The sequence below is a fragment of the Astatotilapia calliptera genome, chromosome 7, assembly GCF_964374335.1.
Source record: "Astatotilapia calliptera chromosome 7, fAstCal68.1, whole genome shotgun sequence".
NCBI lineage: Eukaryota > Metazoa > Chordata > Actinopteri > Cichliformes > Cichlidae > Astatotilapia > Astatotilapia calliptera.
In genome coordinates this window covers 26,663,607-26,689,139 of record NC_137428.1, presented here as the reverse complement: position 1 = coordinate 26,689,139, position 25,533 = coordinate 26,663,607, and the positions used below count along the sequence as shown (strand labels likewise).

The following is a 25,533-nucleotide window of genomic DNA, read 5'->3' as shown; positions in this document are numbered from 1 at the left end:
AACACCGAGTGTAAGTAACCTCTGTGGCAAACACCCAAATGCAACCACTGCAATACATTTTGCACAACTGGTGGAAAAATGCTGGGCTATAAAAATCCTGTCACTCCTGTCACCGAAAGAGCAAAGATGACCACTGAGCTCTGCAGCCTAATAAGCCACAAGGTAATTAACAGATTATTGAGTATGAAAAAATATTAAAATGTGTTTGTGTTTTCAAATGTAATGTGTAAGATGGCTGAGAACAGAGGAGTATTCCTGCTATTTTTTAAAAGCTAACTCTGGAAAAGCAATTCTTATCCAGCTGTAACTTAATACCACCCCCACGCACACATGATATCCATGTGGTAGCACGAGAAGGTTCTCTGACAGACTGGAAATAACAGATTGGTTAGAAAAACATTCAGCTGGACATTGAGAAGACACAGGAAAAAAAAATGGGGGGGGGGGGGGGGTAAGATTTGAGGTGTGCAAGTTGAAGATGGGCTCTATCAGGCACATGTAATACATCCAAGAACCATTACAGATTTGATTTTAAATAAATTACAGAGAAACACTCCCTTAACACACATGGTGTTAAAATATAGCAACGTAACAAACAAGACTGGAAAACACCTGCACACATGCTGTACATGTGACAAAACATTTAATAAAGGGCTTTTAAATGTTTTATTAATCTCACCACACCACATACAATTATTAGTTCTTTCATTTAACCAAGAAGCCCCACTGAGAGCCAACTTCTTTTAAAAGGGAGAACTGTTTAAGGTGGGAGCCATATAAACTCAAAACATGCACAAAAACAAAAGTGCACATTATATGTTAATAGAAAAAAATACATGCAAATATAACTTCTGTTTGTTTACAAGAATACACAGGAACCTTTAAATTAACAGGTTTTTACAGCTTTCGGGTTTTATTTCCACCAGAGGACTAAGATTTACAACTAAACCCAAAATTTTGGGAGGAAAAAGCAAAACAAGGCTATTTTCACACATTAACTGCCAAAGCTCCCCTTAAAGATGGTCGGTCATACAAGCCTAAGGATCGGTGAGCTGAAGTGATGTATTTTTTTCAGTCAGGAGTTTTACTCCGCTATAATAAACGCCACTAGTACAAGCGTAGCAGCACCCTGCATATTTGCTTCAGTGGACATTTTTTCATGCTTTTGTTGGTTGTCAGTTACTTTGTTTCAAAGAACTTCAGAATATTTAGGTCAAAAGAACAGAGTAGAATGGCCCACTATCCCCATCTTTTAATTACTGCCTACTTCACAACATCTTTCACTTTTAGTACACTTCATCTAAAAGCCTACAATGTCTACAGTGTAGGGCGACACTTTAAATCATTTTTACCACTTCGCACTATTTTCAAGCAAGTCTTCCTTCCTGTGCAATAAAGTACTATGCTGGTTCTTAAACACCTACACAACAGGTGATGATATAGTTGGGATACAGTGGGATAGTGAATGCTGTGGTCCCATTAACAAGAACTGCATGTTGGGATAAAAATTGCCACTAGCACTGATGTCTAGTATAACATGATCGCTCCTAATGGCCTACAGTATGTGGCTTTGCAAAGCCGAAGAAAGAATGAAGGGCAGTCGGATCAGAGCAGCATGACAGCAATAGCGTTAGACTACATTGTATTGGACAGATTTAAGTGGAGCGGAATGCACTGCTCCACTTTCAGCCACATACACAACCGGTGTCATCAACGGGAGGCTGATGAAATAATCATGTAGTGGCAGAGGTGATGTAATATCAGCAAAGATGTAAGCTCCAACAAAAAGGTTGAACAAGAAGTGTATTTTCAAGTTTTTCTACAACAAAAAAAAAAAATGTATACAAATGTAAGACAGGCTTGGGGCATCGGGGGATTCCCCAAGAGCATCTTTCTCGGAGGGCTCAACCTGGGGTTGCGGTCATGGCCTATTAAGGGCTCTGTTGGCTCTTAGGTGACGGTTTTCTCGTGGCTGCGTGCAGCGGGGCCAGGGGAGGGTCTGTGCTGACGGTTACTGACCTGGTAGCCTGGCTGCCCCTGGGTGGGTCCGGGACGGGCATGGGGTTCTGTGGGTGCTCCGTCTCTGGGCTGGGGCCCTGGCTGGGCCTTGGGGGCTTGGGTCCTGGTTGGTGTGTCGCCGGGATTGTGGGCGGGTGGGTGTATGGGGGCCTGGCCCTGGAGCAGGGTTCCGCCAGTGCATCGAGCCACCTGGGGGGCTCTTCAACTGGTGGGGGAGGCTGTTACATCATGCAGGAGGTCTCCTCTCTTCAGGAACTCACTCTGCAGGAGGGGGAGATATAGGAGAGGTGGAGGAAGATCTCAGCCTGGGCGTCTATTGTCTTGTGTAGTCTGGAAGCTGAGTGGATGACGGGGTGGGTGCAGTTTTCTCTGTGGTGGGGCCGGGCGGCGCTGCTGAACTGGGCCCCGGTCCGAATGGGCCTGGGCCCCCTTTCCCTGGCGGGTTGCGAAGTATGGGGATGCCTACTGGGGTCAGTGGGGGAGCTGGCCCCAGGGAGGGGTCACTTGCCCCTCCCTTCCTTCCCTCCTCATCTCTACAGGGAGTGCAGAATTATTAGGCAAGTTGTATTTTTGAGGAATAATTTTATTATTGAACAACAACCATGTTCTCAATGAACCCAAAAAACTCATTAATATCAAAGCTGAATGTTTTTGGAAGTAGTTTTTAGTTTTAGCTATTTTAGGGGGATATCTGTGTGTGCAGGTGACTATTAATGTGCATAATTATTAGGCAACTTAACAAAAAACAAATATATACCCATTTCAATTATTTATTTTTACCAGTGACACCAATATAACATCTCCACATTCACAAATATACATTTCTGACATTCAAAAACAAAACAAAAACAAATCAGCGACCAATATAGCCACCTTTCTTTGCAAGGACACTCAAAAGCCTGCCATCCATGGATTCTGTCAGTGTCTTGATCTGTTCACCATCAACATTGCGTGCAGCAGCAACCACAGCCTCCCAGACACTGTTCAGAGAGGTGTACTGTTTTCCCTCCTTGTAAATCTCACATTTGATGATGGACCACAGGTTCTCAATGGGGTTCAGATCAGGTGAACAAGGAGGCCATGTCATTAGTTTTTCTTCTTTTATACCCTTTCTTGCCAGCCACGCTGTGGAGTACTTGGACGCGTGTGATGGAGCATTGTCCTGCATGAAAATCATGTTTTTCTTGAAGGATGCAGACTTCTTCCTGTACCACTGCTTGAAGAAGGTGTCTTCCAGAAACTGGCAGTAGGACTGGGAGTTGAGCTTGACTCCATCCTCAACCCGAAAAGGCCCCACAAGCTCATCTTTGATGATACCAGCCCAAACCAGTACTCCACCTCCACCTTGCTGGCGTCTGAGTCGGACTGGAGCTCTCTGCCCTTTATCAATCCAGCCACGGGCCCATCCATCTGGCCCATCAAGACTCACTCTCATTTCATCAGTCCATAAAACCTTAGAAAAACCAGTCTTGAGATATTTCTTGGCCCAGTCTTGACGTTTCAGCTTGTGTGTCTTGTTCAGTGGTGGTCGTCTTTCAGCCTTTCTTACCTTGGCCATGTCTCTGAGTATTGCACACCTTGTGCTTTTGGGCACTCCAGTGATGTTGCAGCTCTGAAATATGGCCAAACTGGTGGCAAGTGGCATCTTGGCAGCTGCACGCTTGACTTTTCTCAGTTCATGGGCAGTTATTTTGCACATTGGTTTTTCCACACGCTTCTTGCGACCCTGTTGACCATTTTGAATGAAACGCTTGATTGTTCGATGATCACGCTTCAGAAGCTTTGCAGTTTTGAGACTGCTGCATCCCTCTGCAAGATATCTCACTATTTTTGACTTTTCTGAGCCTGTCAAGTCCTTCTTTTGACCCATTTTGCCAAAGGAAAGGGCGTTGCCTAATAATTATGCACACCTGATATAGGGTGTTGATGTCATTAGACCACACCCCTTCTCATTACAGAGATGCACATCACCTAATATGCTTAATTGGTAGTAGGCTTTCGAGCCTATACAGGTTGGAGTAAGAAAACATGCATGAAGAGGTTGATGTGGACAAAATACTCATTTGCCTAATAATTCTGCACTCCCTGTAGCTGCCTCCCTCGTCCTGCTCCACCACAATCACCCACACATGCAGGGCCTTGGGGTAAAGGTGTGTCACCAGGGTGCAGGGGAGGCATCCCCCCCTCTGTCCCCTTCTGGCTGCCTGTGCCTCAATTTTATCCCACAACTTAAAGACATTCACATTATTCACACTCTCATAACACATACATATACGATCTTGGGGGTGGGCACGCTACACCGAATCCAAAAGACCATCAGGGTGTACAACCTCACCCCTGGCGTTGTCGCCCTCCTCTCAATTTTAAATACACGTAGACATTGAGGGCTATCAGGAGGGGCTGTGCGCTTACCAGCTGCTCTCTGGCAGGTAGCTCCATGCCCTCCTGGGTTTTTAATGCACCTTAGAACACACATGCATCAACACTACATATGAGCGGGCGGAGGGAGGTTTGGAGTCTTCACACACCCCTGTTCTCTATTGCCTGTTGGAGCGGGGGGTCTGTGAGGAGGAGTTGGCTGTCCGATTGGGGTCTGGAATGTGGGGCCTCCCTGCTGCTGCCGAGGCACCTTGCCTCTACTCTCCTTATGTATGGCCTTATATAATCGCTATTACATTAACTGTGAGTCTGATCTCTCCCTTTCTGTTCCCACCAGCCAGCCAAACGTCTTTCATGTGGGTTGTTTGTTGTCTCTATGCTAATCTTTTTCCTCTATGCTCACCCTGCCCCAACCAGTCATGGCAGATGGCCAACCCGTCTCACAGCCTGGCTTAGGCCTATAATGCCTGAGGTCTTCCTGTTAAAATGGAGTTCTTCCTCACCACCACATCCAAGTGTTTGCTCACAGGGGATTGCTGGATCACAGGGGCTCTTTCTCTAATATTGTAGGACCTTGACCCTACACTATATGAATGTTTTTATCTACACCAAAAGGCAGACCAGTCCAAGTTTTTCTCATTAACCTTGAAGTGCTCATTAGAGCTGAAACAATTAGTTAACAGATTAGTCAACAAATATGATTTTACAGTGTTTTAACATAAACAATTATTAATCTGATCAAAGTAAAACTTGGCAGATTAATTATCACTGAAAAACAATAGATTAGCAGAAGTTTTGTTCCTTGTTATGTGTAAGCTGGACACAATGAAGCAAAAAGCAAAACAGATTTGAAAAACACTGACATAAGTGAGTGCACAACACATGAACCCTGAATAACTCTGAATAATATACACGTGCTTTGCCTAAGCAACATGTCACAGGTCACTTATTCTGAGATTATTAACTAGTAAGACCCCGCCATACTGCTTCTACTATGGGTTGTTACTTCCTCTCTCTCTTGGTTTCAGTCAGTTTCCCCTGCCTTTGGCTGTTTGCCGGTGTTAGTTTTAAGATCCCCCTTCTTTCTATTTCTAAGTCTGCATCAAGTGTTTACACTGCACTCAGAGTGTGTGTTCCCTCTCTGTCTTTGCCCTGACGCTCATTAAGACACACAAAGACTGTGCTGATAACACTAAGCGATTCCTGTTTGTCCAAGCCTGAAGCAGGCAGAAAGGGCAAGAACAAGAGAGCAAGAAGCCAGCATTTAACAGTAGTAAAGACCCAAGAAAAAGGAACTACCGGTACTGTGTTAGAAAAGATACTGAGGGACAGAAATACTAAAGTGGCATAACTCTGACTTCTGTTAACTTGTACTCTTTTCAAAGACTCACTCTTTTTCTACATGTGTTTCACAGGTATACATTTCTCTGTCAAGCTCTGAAACTCCTCTGCCCTTCTAAAGTAAATAGCAAACAGATGCCTATCGGTTGTGTGTGTGTTTGTGTGCCTGTTTGTTAACCTAAAGATCTGTGCATAAACAATTTGTGTTTTCCCTTCTTAGTTCTCAGAAGGAAAAATAAACTAATATCAGGAAGTAGTAATTCCTACATCAGATTCTGTATGTTTGTAGAGTTGCACTGCTAAGAGCAGATGTAGTTTAACACATAAACATTTACTTTCGGAAACCCAATAGTATTACCCTCAAATGACATTCATGTTGATCTAGGAATGAAAAGGTGTTTGTTCTACTTTCACTTTTCATGTAGTTCTGTTTACTTTCAATATGCTCTAAATCACTCAACCAAAAAAAAAAAAAAAAAAAAAAAAAAAAAAAAGAGAACAGGACATCAACTTCTCTGAGCCAGCTGGTTAAGATTGACCCAAGAATCAGAAACACCAGAAGGCATCTGAGACTCTATTGTTCAACAGATCTATGCAAAACTTTTCCCAGGAATTCTAATGTATATCCATGGTAAATTTCATTGAAATACAACAATTGCTTTGCCAGATGTCCTGTCAAGGATTAGGGAGTCATACAAGGAAAACTCATAAAAAGCAACATCTGTGTCTGTATAAGTAGGTAACAGACAAGATAAAAAACTAGACATTAGAATTTAAAAAAAAGAAACACTGTGCCAGACAGGTAAATTTATTTAGTCACACACACACTACACTACTCGATTTGAAACTTGCACCAGTTAACTCACCTACATTTATCTTCATTATGTTTACTGGAGATAGAATCTTTTTAGCTTTACTCACATTAAAAGTAGGTCAGACACAGATACAACAAGGTTTAACTGCAGTGGGGAAAAACACATCTATACAAGAAAGGGTATTTTCAGCTTGAGAACAGTTGAGATTCAGAAGAAGGCAGGACATACAGGAAGTGGTCAAGAGGATGTAAGAAAGAACAGTGTACAAAATAAAAGGAAAAGAAGCAGAAGAAAATACAGAGATTGGTGCATCAACAATATCTCTGCCCTTTGATCAAGCTGTGGACGTTAACTTCAAACCCCTTATCTGTAACAAAACAGATCCTCAAATGTCCTCAGACAATACATCCTTTCTCTAAGGCCACAGCTGAAACTGCTTACTGCCCTCTGTAGTACAAAAACACACAAGCACAAGTCCACACATACACATCACAATGGTTTAATAGACTCTGAAAGCAAGAATAGAAAGGGTTAGCATAGAACTGTCAAACAAAGACCAGATGGTTGCTTTTGTAAGGAAAGATGCTGCCACATATTTCACAACACTGCCGAATGTGGGCCGCACGTTTAGATAATCAGACAAATTTACATCATGAGAGTATTTTCTAGTTTAACGCTCTTGTTTATAAATCTCCAGCAACATTTAGCACCACCCTTTCTTTACAAAAGATATTCCGCTCTAAAACTAGAGCATGCTGTAGTGCCCAACATAACATGTTTTGTGCACTGGACCATCAGGAGAGAGATCAGCACAAAAAAGCTCATGTAATTACTTTTTATGCTTCTATCTTAATCCATAGAAGCATAATTTATTAGACTTATATTTTCTATTACCAATCCTAATATGCAAATTAATTAGTAACCTAAGCTTTAAAATGTTATATAGACTCAGCTCTGCTGCAGGGATCACCAAATCAGCAGTGGGCAGGAGCAAGTGAAAAGATGTCTTTCATTCCCATTTAAATGGTTCGATGAAAAACTTTTATTCAATTATATTCCATTTTTATTAATATAGTGCCAATTTACACCAACAGTTGCCTTGAGGTGCTTTATATTACCAAGTAGAGAACATATAATATTAGAGAGAAAACCCAAACAATCAGACGATCCCCTGTGAGCAAGCACTTGGCGATGGTGGGAAGGAGAAAACTTCCTTTTAACAGGAAGAAACCTCTAGCAGAACCACGCTTAGGGTGGGGCAGCTGCCTGCCTGGTCCAGCTCGGGGTGGTGGGGGAGTATATAGAGATGAGGACAAAACACAAACTGGTAGACACTAGAGCAGGGTGATATGACCAAAAATATTTATCACGATATACACTTGAAAATTTGCGATAATGATACATATATACACACACACACACACACACACACACACACACACATAAATATAAAAGACACACTAGACAAAATACTTTACAACTCCACAACTTTATTAGTGCAAAAAACCCCATCAATGTATTTTCACTTAAACAAGCAGCTGTTTTTTTATGTGCATTAAAGTTATATAAAAAGTTTACAGTGCAAATGCAAATTCCTTGCTGACAGTTAAACCAAAAGGCATTTCCAGTGGAAATTGGCCGACATATCCTCAGCATAACCATGTATAATATCCACAAAACTTGAGTTATACACATACAATACCGTAATATTATGTTGAAGCACAGTATGTATCACTCAGCGAGGCTCCTGCCTACGATAGCCGTAATGCTCCGACAATCCATCAAGCGGTGCGGGTTCGTAGCTTAGCAAAGTCATACTAAAACATTTGACAGATTTTTGAGCGCCGTGTACGACATAAAATCATTTCGAGGTCAGTAAACACAACTAGAATTCATACATAAGGCACACAGGATTATAAGGGGCACTGTCGATTTTCAGAAAAATCAAAGGATTGATTTTAGGTGTGCCGTATTTTCCAAAAAACATGGTAATAATGACGGCCGGCTAGCATGCTCTACCAAAAATAGTACTTTGTTGTGTATCTGACGGACGAAAGCTAAACCAGTTCCACACCACTGAAGTTGCAGCATTTTTACAAACCAATTCTGGTTCATCCATTTCATTCAACGATCGGCTTTCGCCCTTCTCATTCTCCGCCATGCTTTTTCCGCCATGTGCGTATGAAAATAAAAGGCACTGCACATGCGCATTTTACCCATATTCTATTGTGAGATTTTATTTTCTTATCGTTGCCCAACATTATACCGGTATTACTGTGAACGGTATGATATGGCCCAGCCCTAGCAGACACATTTTTGTTGAAAAATAAATAAATAAATAAATAAATAAATAAATACTTGTAAGTGAGCACTCAGCCAGCTTGCTTCACAGGTGACTGTGAAAAACTGCCTGACATACTTTACTACTGACCGTTAACTAACATTAGTTAGCTGTGTAGTTACAAAGACTACAAGATTCACTATAGTATATCTATAATACTGTCCAATTCCTGGTGGACAGTTTTTGGAGAATTAGAATACAAACTAAAGAAACGAACAGAAAACACGAGGTCTTCTTTCTTGTTCAAACCTGGACCTCACACTACAACTCAACCGCTAATAGTTGCATCACAGATTTGGGTGTATTACACTAGTGGTGGTGACTAAAGTGGTCAGAAGCCAACAAAAACAATGACCTAGAGATTTTCTTTAATATGTTGAACCTACCCATGCTTATTTAATGGATTACTTACATCAATTTATCAGACTCATCAGCTCCCTCTGACGCAACAAAAAGATTACACAACTTCCTTCCCCCAAACGTATACAATATTCACCATGACCTGTAAATAGACTCCATTGTATAAAAATAGTGAACTTAGTTAAATGGTGCTCTCATTAACACCTGATGTCGGCCAATGAAGATGATTTATTTATTAATTTGTGCCAACGTACCCAAAAACCAACACTGCCATGCAGAATATCTGTCTTTGATTCAGTGACCAAACATACATTTCAAATGCATTACATCTGCATGACTATGTTGGCCTGCCTCACTGTTATATTTCCAGCATTTTAGTACATTTCCATTTCAGTCATAGAAGTCATTAAATTTCCACAGTAAGTAGTGAATGCTCTGTTCTTTGCATTGTGTTTTACTGCATAACTTTTTGTTAATCAGAGGGAAGTAGCTAAAGTAGCTGACTTGTGTTAAAACAAGACATGACAATGGTTGACATGTTTGCTTTTCTTTCCATCTTTCCCAGTTTTTTTAAAATCACTAGCCAATAGGGCTGGGCCATATTATACCGTTCACGGTAATACCGGTATAATGTTAGGCAACGATAGGAAAATGAAATATCGCGATAGAATGGGAGTAAAACGCGCATGCGCAGTGCCTTTGTTTTCATACGCACATGGCCGATTGTTGAGTGAAACAGATGAACCAGAATTGGTTTGTAAAAATGGTGCAACTTCCGTGATGTGAAACTGGTTTGGTGTTTGTCCGTCAGATACACAACAAAGCACATTTTTTTGCAGAACATGCAAGCGGCCGTTGTTATTGTCGTATTTGTCGGACTAAGATGCTCTTAAATCTGGGAGTAATCTGGGTCCTAAACTCCGTATACTTCAGGTCAAACAACACTGCAGCATCACTTAGAGTTAAAAACTGTCTAAATTCTTTCATCTTTAATAAAACGATCAGCATTGCTGCTTTACCAGGTGTAACTATAAAGTTTAACTTCCAGGCATCCATGAAAACAAAAGTTATTACATTTAACGGAGTTAGAAGTTAGCAGGAAGCTAGCGGAAGTTAGCTCGCTAGTTTCGCTAGTTACCTAAGCATGATATTGCATGTTCTGACTGAGAGATTTCTGAAAAAAATCAAACGTACAGCTCTGCTATCACTTCCAACATAAATGAAGACAGGAAACTAAACAGCAGTGACGTTTGTAGGGTTACTGAAGTTGGGCTAGCTGGTATATAATGATGTGCTACGTGATCGCTAGCGACACAGCTATGTTAGCATAACATAAACAGTGAAGCTGGAGGACGAACACTAACACTTTTCCACTTATAAAAGTTAACGTGAAGGTTCTTCATGGTTAGAAACAAATGCAATCGCATGGCAGGATGCTGTAAACGGACCAAACTTCAGTCAGGAGAACAACTGAGATAATCCATCCACAATACGAGGTTAGTCATTAATATACTGCAACAACATGGGAATAGAGCAGCTGCCAGAGAATTCAACATTAATGAATCAATGGTACAGAAGTGGAGGAAGCAAGAAGAATGAGTTTAATAAAGTTTGATTTATCTGACTGCTTTGTTTCGCTTAATGTGCCTTATAATCCCGTGCACCTTATGGTCCGAAAAATGCGTACTGCACACTGCAGTTTAATGTTGCAAAGCACCTCTTTTTAACTTCAGTGGATATTATACATGGTTATGCTCAGGATATGTCAGCCCATTTCTACTGGAAATGCCTTTTGGTTAAACTTTCAGCAAGGAATTTGCATTTGCACTGTTACATTTTTATAAAGCTTTAATGTACATAAAAACCAGCTTCTTGTTTAAGTGAAAATAAATGGAAGGTTGTCTTTTTGCGCTAGTAATGTTGTGGAGTTGTATTTTGTCTCGCATCAATTATATCGTCGGTTATATCGTTATCGCAAATTTTCAAATATATATCGTGATAAATATTTTTGGCCATATCGCCCTGCTCTACTAGCCAACACTGCAGTACACATAAAGACAGGAAAAAAAACTAAACAAAAAACAAAACTGTGAGCACATCCATAAAATCCCTCCATTCTTTTCACTTCATCACTAAGCGCTGTCTTATTAAAACACACACACACAAATTAACAACACAAATTAGTTAACCTTCCTAATTGCCTCTGCTTTTATAGCTTTAATTGTGCTCCTGTCATAAACAACTTGTGCAGTTACAGGAACAATAAGACCAACTGTTGAGCAAAGCCCACTGTAACTATGTGCTCATTCACATCTGCTGTGAATACAAGGATCAGCTAATTGTGTACAAGCTAAAGCTTTAATGAACCAACTGTATTACAGACTGCAACCTCCTTAGACTATAAACAGGCAGTAGATCACTTGAAACCCATTAACAATTTTTTTTTCAATAAAATACACTACTTCGAATCAATTTTAAAGCCAAAGGACTGCATAGGATGTCCAGCATGGGGGCTTTGTGTGTGCAAGGGGACCTCCAGTTAAAAAATAGTTCTCGTACAACACTTCCTCCTGACACAAATAGCTTTTCCTGCCCTATAAATAAACACTGCTAGACTTGGAAAGCAACCAGCCTCATTACACTAGAGGGCTGCTCATAAAGTTGAGGGAGTATAAAAAAAATACACAGTTCCACTTCAGTCAAGATAGGAGCCAGTTTAAACACACTCAACTGTAGACTCGCATGTGTATCAAGTTTTGGGGTTTTTTTTGTTTGTTTTTTTAAAAAAAGACATTGTGTTGAGCTAAAAGCTAGAACTCTTTGCGCCAATCTTATACATAAACCTGTCTGTTGCTTCACTTAATTTTAAACCACTACACAGAACAAGAAACACGTCTCGCAAACTGTTCTCAGAAGTACAATGCCAAAAGTCTCTTAAAAGGAAAGTCTCAGTTTTTTCAGATGAACTGTGTCTAACCCTCCCTCCATCCATCTCCTAGCATGAACATTGTTCCAGTTGTTCAGAGAAGGCCAAACTAAACAACCCGTCTGAACTGAACTGGGGGCAGGGAGCCTAAGTACCCTTCTCAGAGAAATAGGCTTTTTCTTACACACTTTCATCCTTTCCTCATCATTTACAATCACTATTTCTTTGCTCTTGTAATATCATCTTTTTGTCACATTTTGCTCAGGATGACTTCATCGCAGTATTCATTCCCTACTCCCCATTAACTGAACTCCTTTCACTCACTTTATCGGTTTCTGTCTGTTTTAAAGGTTCCGCCATTTTTATCAGTGATTTGTTGGGTCTTACTTACTTCATTACTTCATCTACATGTAGTGCAGTCATGCTATGCTGGATGTAACACATGCTTTTTCCTAAACCCAGTCTGATAAATGTCCTTTCTCTCAGACATGATTACATCAATACTCACACAAGGCAGCCAACAGGCTAACCTTACATCACCACTGATGTCTTCACACCCACATGAGACAACAAACTAGCCCATGCACAAACATACACCCACACATAAATGAGCATGCAAACACATGCAGGCACCAGGTTCGTCATACCCGGCTCTTCTTTACACGCTCTGCGTTTCATGTATTTGCTGACGAGCAGGTTTTCTAGCAGTGTGTCTGCAGTTCATGTGCACAGGCGATAAGAAATAAAGGGATCCCATGGGAAAGTCCTGTTTTAATTGGATCCATGTTTAAGCAGACCCTAAGCTATTTTCTTCTGCCTTTCCTTGGATTAATTGAAACTAGTTCAAGGCTGTATTCTTTAATATTCTTGTGGAGTAAATCTGGAATGATGAGAGCATTGCAAGTGCTGTCAGCAGTTGACTAACTCCAGCCTATAAAGAACCAATACTGGTATACTAAACATGCATCTCAAAGGCTCACTATCCAGCTAGATGACCAATTTTCAATCAATTAAATGGTTAAGTGATGAAAGCTTTTAGCTCCATTTCATTGTTCATGCTGGTGAGCCGTACCAGGTTTCTAAAGCTCCTGTGACTATATGGCAAGTGTTTTGAACCTATAATCACCATTACATGTGCGTTTTGACATTTTGGAATATTCTCTCAACTGATTCTAAGATACAATATTTTCAGATTGTATGCAGCAAGTGTCATAATTATCTGTTAGAGTTGTGTACTCCCTAATCTCCTGCTGACAATTGACACACACACAGACAGATGCAAACCCTTCCTCCTAGTCTCCCAGATTAATGCCCGCCTGTCCCTAAGGGTTTACTGTCACTCTCAGTACTAATACCCTTTTCACTACACCCAGCCAGAACAAACCATTAAATGCCAAACCAACTTAGACTGGGCCTAATCAAACAATGCCAAGTGCAGTCTATGGCTTACTTACAAGGAAAACTTCTTTAATTGAAGAACAAATATATTACAGTGATTCTTACACTTTACAGGGGGGAAAAATAGAATGTAATGTTTTTCTAAGATTTTCCTTGATGTTCTGCATTTATAACCCAGTAAATTCTTTTGGTTCAATGTTTAACCACCCAATGCAAAAGGCATTCTTTTATAAATGTTTTCAGATGATCAGCATGTGATTATGATTGCATTGTTGCACCAGTTAACACAGTGGACACATTTCATCACTCCTGATAAGGACTGATGAAATGGACATCCATTCCTCCCGTTTTTGCACAACCACATACAGACGCTACATATTCTGAATATGGCAAAAATACAGCAAAAGCTACGTGTACAGTTTAGATTCTAGCAGCTCCGTTAAATTTATGCTATGGAACAGCTGTGCCAAGTGAGAGGAGACCGCATAATCCACACATGAATTAGACACAGAGAGGCTGGATGATAAGGCATGGGTATGTGTGTGTCTGATAGTGGTCTTTGCGCATGAATGTGAATATATGCATGTGTTTGAATGTGTGTGAGTGTGTAAGCCTTGAGTAATCCTGCTTAGTCCAGCAGCTGGGGGAGCAGGTTTAAGCAGTCTGGCAGTTTGAAGGGCTGGAAGAGGATATAACACCAGGACCACTGTCAACAATAATTGAATACACAGACAATAACATGCAGTCAATCAGTGTGTGTGTAAGTATGTGTCTGCATCTCAGTCCACAACTGTCCAGCTTGTGAAAATGTGCTTGGGGGAGGGTAGCAAGACGCTGAGAGTCAGATAACAGCTAAAGCAAGGTAACTCATTTATAGAAGCTTTGCTCAAACCGCAGGGACCAAGCTGTTAATGCGGCCTCAAAAGGTCGAAGCACACGAGAGTCAGTGAAGATTTCTCAAACTATTGACACAATCAAGAAAAAGTATGCTACAAAAATGTTACATGACACTGTAAAAAGAAAATTACGCTGTTTTGGTGAAAGGTTAAATAATTAAAAGAATGCCTTTGAGGAAGAAACAATACTGACAGTATGCTACTGTAACTTTTAATGCCATATAATACAATAGTTTCTTTCTTTTCCAAGCTTTAAAACTGATGGAAACACTGTTCTTAGAAACCATCAAAACGGTTTCTAAAAAGAGTGTTAAGGTTTAGCTAGTAATAGGCAACCAGACTGGCCAGCAGCTGTCTTCAGGATGTTTGTTAAAACAGCAGCATTATCATAACTCTGCAGTGCAGGAAATAGGCCAACTAGAACAAAGACGATTTCTTGGACAGTACACCAGTAAACAAGCTAACTGTGCTAAAACGGTTGTTTTAGATTACAGATTACAATAGACAGAGTGTAAAATGAAAGTGAAAAGCTATCAAATCTAGCTGCCTGTAATTTACAGTTTAACAGGGAAATTGTGTAGATTACCTGGTGCACAATAGACGTGATAGGCACTTTTTATACAACAACCCAATGCTGCGTTCAATTATATTTCTGTTGTGCATATGCCATGTACATCGAGTATTTTTATGCAAGTTGTTTTTTTGATATGTGGTTATGGTAGATACAATAGATAATAAGTGACATTGTAACACTCAGGAAAGTGACTACAAAAATGTACTTTTCTAATGCTAATTTAACAGTAACAGTTTTGATCAAGCACTGCCAATTCCTACTGTGTTTGCAGTAGCTTCAGAGTTTACAGCAGGAATACTGTAATTTTATTTTTACAACAGCAACAAAGCTGAGAGTATTAGACTGTAAAGTCTATATTCTAGAGCAAAGTACTACTTTTTTATAGTAAGAATCTGTTGCCATAGATTTGAATAGGTACGCTGTAAAATAACAGTTAAAACCTTGTAAATGTAACCGTGTGTACTGACAGTTTTTAACTGTGACATTAGTTAGAGTGTACATGTTTTTAGAATAGTGTTCATATCATATCACTGTAACTATGTATTATACTGTAGTAGCATTTGGGAGGTGTTCTGAAATCTCAATTATTTCTGTTATCAACCAAAAAGTGTTTGCACGACCAAGAACTGAAAGAAGCTACTCAGTGCTGGAATTAAATACTTGTTCTCTTCCAAATTAAAAGCCAAAAGGCTGCTTTCTACACAAAATATTTAAATCCAAAAAACAGTACATAGTTTAAGCTTAGTTAAAGAGAAAACAGACTTGCACGAAACAATCATATTAAACACACAGTAAGGAAAGCTTACTATTGGTATGGGTGGAGAAATTCAAATGTGATTTTGCAATACTCCCATATTGAGTACTTCCATATTCATCTACACTAATACAGAACTAAGATAATACTTGCCAACACATTATTTCAACACAATATATAACACATGTATTAAATATACAGATTATATGTAACATATGATAGAAGTGTTACCACATATGGTTCTGAGCATTGGCCTATATTCTACACTTAATTAATCTTCGACAGTTCAGCTTAGATTTAAATTAATTAAAAGTACATTAATATTACATTGCAAAGCTGGTTATTAATAAACTGAAAGGCGTTTACATCCTTAGGGTACCTTACTTTAAAGAAGGTTTTGGGCTTCAGTTTTTTGGGTTTTTTTACATGTTTAAATAAAGTAACATTGACCTAACTGAACTTAAATTAAATTAAATTATGTTTTAATTCATTTTAACAAGACAGTTAAAATATTTTTTAATAACACTGCCAATGCACAGTTTTTGAAAGCTGACTGTTCAGACATGGCTGAAGCAGAATGCTTTAAATCTCACTGTGGCTATTTGCCAAACTCATTCCCAGAAACCAGATTACACCGTCTGCTTTTCTTAAACACAAGTCTCTCTCCAACACACACACACACACACACACACACACACACACACACACACACACACACACACACACACACACACACACACACACACACACACACACACACACACACACACACACACACACACACACACACACACACACCCTCATTATACTGGTTGTTTGGGTAAATAGGCTTAGCTGAAATGATCCATAAATTCCAAAATGTCAGTAGCATAGTCCAAAGAGATGCTCAGGCACAAGGACTACAAGGCAGACACAAAGTCTAGCAGACAAGCTTACAGCTACAAACATAGTTATTGTGATATTTCTCCATTTAACAGTAAAGAGAAATTCTTCTGATTCACTGACCTTGCATAACTGCACACCTGCTCGCAGATTCTGATAAAGCAAAAATGGCACCACTCCCTCTATATCAAGCATTGGTATGCACTGAATTTGTGTCAAAAGACAGAGCACAGCTCAGCCATGATGACCCCAGTGCAGAAAAACCCATGTTATTATCGCTGCTGTATAATCTGTGACAAAAATCACACATTTAGCTGTGTTCGCAGTCAATTCTTTGTACAGCATTAACGCTGTTTAATATTAAACTTGGAAATGCATGATCACCTCAAGCGTAGGAGGCATTTTCACACTACTCAGCCTCACAGTGCATTCACAGCGCAGCATTTGAGGAAGCTGATCTACTTAACCTGCCTGCATATTCTGCTGAGTGTGCCTGGCTGTACAGTTTTGAGCTGGTTTCTACATTCATGTCTATTATTTCATCAAACCTGTTGTTACATGCTGTAAAATAATTCAAGTAAATGATACTGGATTTGCTAAACATAATGGGGAAAGAAAGCCCTGGTTTCTGTCATGGATAATAGAGATGATGACGCCAGTTTAGTAAAGCCATAGTGGAAAATGGCAAATGTTGACTTATGATAGAGGTGACATTTCACTCAAACAGTTTTATATGCCACAATATCAGATTTTAGCTGCATTAGTAACCAATTACAATGTCTGGGCTCTATACCCACTGTTTCAGTGAGTCTATATAGCACAAGGATGGCAAAAAAAAAAAAATCCTATTACACAGGGGGAATGGTTTTTTCCTGTGTGGTTAAAAACTGATCAATTAACCCCAATGGCTTCTTCCCATCTTCTCTTTCACAAATAATCACACTTAAGCCTGAAGGTGACACACCCTGCCACAGCAGCCTAAACATTAAAGCAACACACCACAAAGACAGAGGTGTTTTAACTATTCGTGCCAAGTTTGACGTCATCAAAACTGTTAACTTTTTATTCAAGTAAACACAAGGTCAAAGAAAGATCACACTATACACTGGTCCCTCGCTATAACGCAGTTCACCTTTCGCAGCCTTGCTGTTTCGCAGAATTTTTTTTTGTGTGTGCAATTTTGCATGCTTTTTTTGTAAAAACAGCATGTTGTGTTCTGCGTCCTGATTGTCTGTAGACCATTGTCAATCAATCCTGTGCCGTGTCTCCTGTACAGCACAGAATGCATTCAGCTTGTCAAATTTACATAAATCTTCGATCGCTAGCAGTGTGACTCTGAAGTGCTGTAGCGTATGTTTGTAAGTTTTCTCCCCAACAAACACAAAAATGTCCACAAAACGTTTTGCACCGTCAAAGGCGCCTGCAGTAGCACCCAAAAGGCAGATGAAGATGCTAACCATCGCACAAAAAGTTGGACTTCTGGACGTGCTAAAGGAAGGTAAAGTTACCGTATTTTTCGCACCATAAGGAGCACTGGATTATAAGGCGCGAATCAAATCCGTCCGTTTGACTTATCCGTCAGATAAGTCAAACGTTACTCAACTTGCTTCCTCTACTTCCGTACCATTGATTCATTAATGTTGAATTCTCTCACAGCTGCTGTATTCCCATGTTTTGGACCTGAAAACAAGGTTTGATCTTTGGTTTCATTCTATAATACTGGACTTATTTTTCTACAAAGGTTTGAACTTTGAGAATGTTTAAACAAGAGAGAAAAGTGTGAAAATGTTCGTGCCTGTCTGAGAAAAGTGTATAAAGTGTGTAGTGAGGGGTTTTAAAGCCTTAAAACATCTATAATAATTGTAAAAAATAAAGCTGGGTACTTCGCGGATTTCACCTATCGCAGGTTATTTTTAGAACGTAACTCCCATGATAAACACATTTAATATTCACTATTCATGCAAAGTGTTTGTGTCCGTGTCTTTATCGCAGATTAAGTTGTGCAGGGGCAACTGGCAAAAAGGGAGTGTAAAGGGTGATCAGGTGTTATGTCATATAAACATATTAGTGTTACTGTATACTAGGTTTAAATATTAAACTTTAAGATTACACTTCTAGTTGTTATGCTGCACTAAATGGAAAATTCTGCATGTCACATTTGCACAATTTCTGCAAGTAAGCATGAGAAGAAGGAAGAGTAGCATAAAAGGGTTTCACTTATTGATACAAATTACTTAGCTTTTTTTAAATGGGGTTTAATTTGTTTATAAAATACAATTTTGTATATAAAATAGCCAGAAATAATAGGAAAAAGCACAGCTTTCTCTCAAGTGAAAGCCTATTTTGAACATTCAAATTCTCTCCTCTCTGTAGATACAGTTGGTGAGAAAGAAACAAATAAGTTTATTGCCCCAATCCAGATATCATGTGAAACAACACATGAAACAGCTTGAGAGCATAGCATTTGAATGCATTCTTTTTTTCCACTTCTTCACTTGTTTGAGCAGTTATATATAGTTAATAGTAACTTTAATAGTAATAGCAAGTTTCATTATTATTATTATTATTATTATTATGACGGTAAGGAGGACAGGACGTTTCAGCAAGTTTCATTATTATTATTATTATTATTATTATGACGGTAAGGAGGACAGGACGTCAGAAAAAAGCAGAGTGCAATCCAGTAAATATTCAAAATAAATGACCCCAGTTTCTAACAATGCAATGGTTAGAACAAAACTGAGTGGGAGACGTGGCATTAAAGACACGAAAAGGGTGTTTTCCTGGTTTTAAATAGAAGTTTAATTTTGGTAAAGTAATCTGTTTCACGTGCTTTTCCTTATGTGAATAAAATGTGTCATTACAAAGTTTACAGGTCATATACAGCTACGCTACGGCTTGAATAAATTTTCATCATGAACCCTTCTCAAACTGGAAAAAAACATGTATTCAATGTGTTATCATTGACCTTCTATAGCTCATAAATCACACTGTGACATTAACACAGGCTGGTCTTTTCCTGTTAAGCCTCGTGTTGTAGGCTTGTTTGGCTGAGCTGGAGAAGGATCGTTAAAGTGAAGCATTTATTTAAGATTTGACACTGAACCACAGTTTCCATTGCACATTGTCTGGAAATACCTTAATGTCATAAAAAAGCTATTTATAAACTTTCTGTTACTATTGTTTTTTGATTTTCTCTTTTAAAGGAGCCTCTGTTTTTCAGGGAGACATTCCTGAGCATCTGTCACTGCCAGACTGAAATAGTACTAATGGCTGTTAAGGGTTTCTGTAAAAAGCAATGGAATGACTATAGGCTAAGGTAAACACAGCAGCCTGTGAAACTTTGGTGCCGCATATCCTAATCACGACCAGTAGGTTTTATCACTCTGTGTGGACTGAAGTCCTGGTACTGTTTCAACCAGTTTTCTACAGCATAAAAACAAGTGTGTGCTTTACTGAAAGTTTCTTGCTTTTAAAATAAAAAATTAAGTAAGCTTCTTTTAAGCATCTGTTCTTAATTAAATGGTGAAAAAAAATCTAACATTTTAGAAAAAAAAATGTTGGCTACTGTACTTTTCAAGCAGCCAGTAAGACAGAAACTGTTTTTCTGAATATAGTAAAATCAATACAAGACACACTGAGGGTGTTATACTGACTGATGGTGAGGAACGTGTACCATAAAGAAACAGACACTTTTGCAGGGAGATCAATGAGGTTATTAAATTATTTAAAAATATGGCCTACTTTACAGCAAAACATTGCCTGAATATAGTCAATTTGACATGGAATTTTACAAGAGAGACAGCTATTATCAAAAGACTGTCTATGACTTATGCATGGCACAGAAGTGCAGGTCCAAACATCAAGTTACAAATACAAAAATGGGGACCAATTACATAAAGTAGGAGACAAACCAATGAATTGTCCAAGCAATCAAAAGTGCAATAGTGTACTGTATGTGGGTGGCAGGTCTGCAAAGGCATGCATGACAGCAAACGGCATCGGTTCTGTTTCTAAGCAACGCTCACATCCACAGCTCTCTCTTTCCTCTCTCATTCCACCTACGACTGGCTATTTTAGTGAGGATGGGCATTTCACTGTAAAAGCATCTCGAACAATTTGCAACTGCTACTGATATAACAGGGGCTTAGACAGGAAAACACCTGGCAAAGGTGACGCAGACACCATCCATTACACGCACTGGGAAGGAGCTGTTTGACCTTGGAGCCCAGTGCTGGACTCCACATTTTCAAGAACAATTGACACTATTGTACTCCTCCCACATAAATGAATAAATTTGCAATAATTTACTGATATTCGGCAGTAGAGACAAAACAGAGAAAACTGGGTCATTTTTGTGAGAAATCAGCACGTGCTAAGACCAGCCCACATGGTGGTGTGACACTTTAAAGGTTTACCCAAAATCACTTAGGTATTTTGATGTTTTCGTCAGTTAATTATCAGAAAACAAAGCAAAAATCCAGGGTACCAATGCTTCTTTCTGTTACTTTCTATCACAGATGCTAATTCGGTGCAGGCTTGCTACTGAAACTATAATGTATGCTCAATGTCGCTTGCAGGAAAAAAAAATTTAGCTGAATAATTGTGATTTAGGGTTTCGAGAGTAGGTGTAAAATTGATTTCCATTCTGACAAACCTTTCAGCGGTGTACCTAAAAAGTTATGAAGGCTCAAAATGCTTGAAAAAAATAACTCAAATTAAAAAGCACCAGACTTTGGGAACCATTAACTGACAAAATATTCATAATAACAACCATTTATTTTTAATGGTTTTGTTAAATATTCTGATGTTATTGTACAAAAACAGAAAATGTATTCCAAGGGGGGGACCTTATCTAAGATTTGATTGATTTTGACTACACGTTTCTTTTCCAGCTATTTATTTATGAGTGACTTATGTATGTATGTATGTATGTATGTATGTATGTATGCGTATATATATATATATATATATATATATATATATATATATATGGTACTATTCTTAGTTAGCGTATTGTCTGTCTTGTCTTAATGTTGGTTTATAATGGAGCACTGTAACAAAAAATAATTTCCCCCAGGGATCAATAAAGTATTCTGATTCTGATTTTATATGCAATGATGCAGCTTTAAAAAAAATGGAATCAAACATTAGGAATAAATTGCTGATAGTTTTGTTGTTCCCAGAATAATTTTAAGTGCACATTTGATTGTTTTCCTTGATGTTTTACGTGTGGATCTCGAGGGGGGTTTCATTTTCTCCATACTAGCACACATCTAGCCCACTACACAATAATCCCGAGTCGTGTTATGCCTTGCAGCTCATGTTGTGGGTATAATTGAATAAAAGGGTGCATGTACTTCACCTAATTCCTCCTCTGCAGATCAGTCTCTCTCCCTCTCCCTCAGCAGAGCATGCCATTAAATCAGAGCTCACCATCCTGCCCAACCACACACTTGATCACATGGAAACTGTTTACATAGACCAAGCGTCTCATTTAGATACCATTCCTCACTACAGCTGCCAACGTCTCCACTTCTGACACACCCTCCTTAAATCCAGTAAACTCTGCAGACCTTTCCTGTCTTGCCGTTTGGCTCTGTGTCATTAGGGTCACTGTGACAAAAGATGAGTCAGACGCTGTGGAGACGCCTAACTTCCTGTGAGTGTGGAGCATCTCAGACTGTGACCGAACAAATGACTGAACTACCTTGGAGCAATTCCTCCCAAAAGAATGATTCATAGTCAGCAGGATCAAATTCTCATTCGGAGCAATGCAGAGTCAGACGTATCTGTGGTTTTTGTAGGATTCATTTAAAAAGTTTCCAAAGTGACTCAAAGAGAAACGCATATAGCTTCTACGTTGTCAAGCAGGGTAAAAAAAAGCAAAAAGCTACCACAATAAATAGTTCTGCATCCTTTTTTGGGCCCTTAAAATCCCATGACATGCCAAGCGAAATCAAGTATGTTTATAAAGAGCTCCAAAATGGATTACACGGGCATCATGATTTGTTTTAGTTCTCTAAACCCATTTATTTTTTTCTACAGAAAATATCAAAATATCAACAAGCCACAGGCTTCTGCTGCAGAGTCCAAAAACTGAGGAATTCTGCCAAAAATCATTGCCGACTGTTCAAGACATACATGCACAGACAGTGACTCATCCATGCAGACATGCACATGTGCACACACGGTTGCATGTACAAAACATACATAGCCAGAAGCACATGTTACATTACTTACATCAGTTTTTCTAAACTTGGCTTTGAGGCTCTTCATGTTCAGTCCGACCCATGCAGTCGCTCACTCAATCGCTCAGTCGAGACTGCGAAGAAGAAGGGAGGGGAAAAAAAGCCACACAGATGTTTAAACTTAGCCTCTGTGATGTTAGTTCCCATTTTAAATGTGACTCAGTGTTTCTGAAGACTTGATTTTTGGGCTTTTTGTAACATTATATTCGCATAGGTTAGCCTTGGTGAGCTGTAAACACAGAGCACAGAAGCAGAGACAAAAAGTAGTCTGTAAAAACTAAAGAGCAGTGTTTGCTAAAGCCTCATCAATGAGTTGTAGTGTAGCGCTAAGGGACAAAAAGAGTCCTACATTTGTTATATGTCAGAAGCACTTTTTCATTTAATTTCTCCTCTTTTATAGTACCACATGCAATTCTCTTTTAAACCTGTTGCTGATTACGATGCCTCGCTTTCTATCGTTTCCTACAAGGATGTTATAAATCACAGCAGAACCCTTGGGGATGTCTGGCGACTGTATTTTTGCAGCCTGACTGCCTCAAGTAATTTTCAGTTCCTCAAGTCTGAAATGACCTTGTCAGTGATTTAACCCCCAAATATCCTTTGGCACATTCCTGCCGAAATTGGGCATCTAACTTACTTCATTATTTCCAAGGTCTGCTTGTATTACAACTCAGAGCACAGTGTAAGCAATTTGAGATTCTTTGCAAACATTACTGGCAGTCTGGGGTGCAGGAATAAACATATTTTAAATGTGTAGAAAGCACAGAAGCATAAGTTAAAATCTGATTAACTCTTTCTAAGTCTTATTAGAGAAGTGGGAGGGTGCAAAATAACCCCTGCAATATCTAGCCAACATTCAAGCTATTTGCCAACCGCATTCATAAGGCAACCTTAATCCTGCTTTGCGTACAATGAAACTGGCATGTGCTGTTATAATTTCTCAGCAGAAAACACGGGAGTAGAATAAAAAAATTATTGTCCAGGATGTCCCGCTGAAAAGCAAACTTCACTACTGACTGCTGTCAACAAGCATCTCTGACCCGAGCGTCTCAAGCAACTAACCTTTGCATATTTGCCTCACTGCACATCAAACAACCACATTTCTTTTTTCTTCTTCTTCTTTTTTTTGTACACGGATATTATGGATACGCGGAGAGACACGGTTAAAGCTTGGATATCAGATTGGACTTACACGAGAGCGGTGCTCCGTTTAAATTCACCAACGGGACTCACACAGAGTTCAACTCTTAAGCATCATTTCGACCTAAACTGCTTACATGATGTGAAATTACCGGACACACTTACCCTAGTCCTTGTGCCGAGAGTCGCGGGGAGCGCGAGACACATAAAAGAAGAGACGAGCGCTTTTTAAAAATAGCTAAAACCAGATTAGCCGCTGAACAAGTGTGAACACAGCGAGTCTTTGTGGAGCTATGTCGACCAGGAGGGAGCATACGGAAGGCGAAACCGGCGCGACCCTTCACGGCGGCTCTCCTCGGCCCGCATTCATTAAAAGTTGAGCTGTTGGTGGACTCCTGCTCGTCTCTGGTTTGGGACTCAACTCAACGGCCGCTGCCCGGTTTAGGAAAGTGACGTCACTCCCCTGGAGCTCTCGTGACCGCGGCGAGCGAGCCCTGTTCTGTTCTCTATTGTACCCCCCATTCATGTTGTGGTTAAAGGGGCATTTCCCACAAAACCCCACCGGAGGGGTGCACATTTGAGAACATTTGGACCCTCGCCCACTGAACACGCGTTTTCATGCATTAAACTTCTGCTTCAGCTATTAATTCAACTACATAATAATAATATTAATGCAAAAAAAATATGTCTCGAGCTTTTATAGTGATATTACACTTGAAAAACACTTTAGGGTTACAATTTATTTATTTGTTAAAACAAAATAAAATAAAATGTATTTTGAACAATTACAGCTTCCTTTGCCATCAGTGCCACAGGCAGGTATCATGCGTAAGAGCTGTGCTTTTATCAGGTCAAAAATATGTTTTGGTTTTTTGACATTTAAAATGGTGTAATTATATAAAACTATCAAATATATTATAAACATGACATAGCATGTTTTTGCTTAAGCATTTATACAACATGTCTCATTTCTTCCATTCACACACACATTCACTCTCTTCTACATCTATGTGCTTTCACATTCCAATGAATGCATCAGAGGCAAGTCAAGGTTAGGTATCTTGCCCAAGGACACTTTGGCATGCAGATTGGAGCACCCAGGGACTGAACCTCCAACCTTCTAACTACAGGTTACCACCTCAATCTCCTGAGCCACAGCGACAAATGTTTTATGTATGTATGTAAGCTAAATGTTGTAAAATAATGGTCCCCTGGAGATGTGCCACTGATGTTACATTCTAAGAAAAGTCTATTATTTAGAAAGGACACATCACAGTGATGAAACCCTATAAAGCTTTCCTGAAACTCGAAAAGCATTGTTTATGGTAAGTCCAGTGTCTCTTTTCTTTTTCTTTTGTTTCTCTTTTTTTTTTTTGGAACATAACTCAGGAAATTTACTCAAATGCTTTAAGGGGATGTGCTTTATTTAAGTAATTCTATGTAATGTTTCACTATAT

At 39.4% G+C, this 25,533-nt stretch overlaps 1 protein-coding gene across 2 annotated transcripts in view; it reads right to left on the bottom strand.

Annotated features, from left to right (window-relative positions):
* Positions 1–24,605, bottom strand: part of rai14 (retinoic acid induced 14) — a 55,241-nt gene extending 30,636 nt beyond the window's left edge. For both annotated transcript variants that reach the window (XM_026174008.2, XM_026174009.2), the window contains exons 1-2: positions 24,242–24,605; positions 22,929–23,010 (exon numbers count right to left, since the gene is read on the bottom strand). In XM_026174008.2, the coding sequence (XP_026029793.1) occupies positions 22,929–22,964 (36 nt within the window). In that variant the 5' untranslated portion in view covers positions 22,965–23,010; positions 24,242–24,605. The remainder of the gene's footprint in view (positions 1–22,928; positions 23,011–24,241) is intronic.
* Positions 24,606–25,533: the final 928 nt, after the last annotated feature.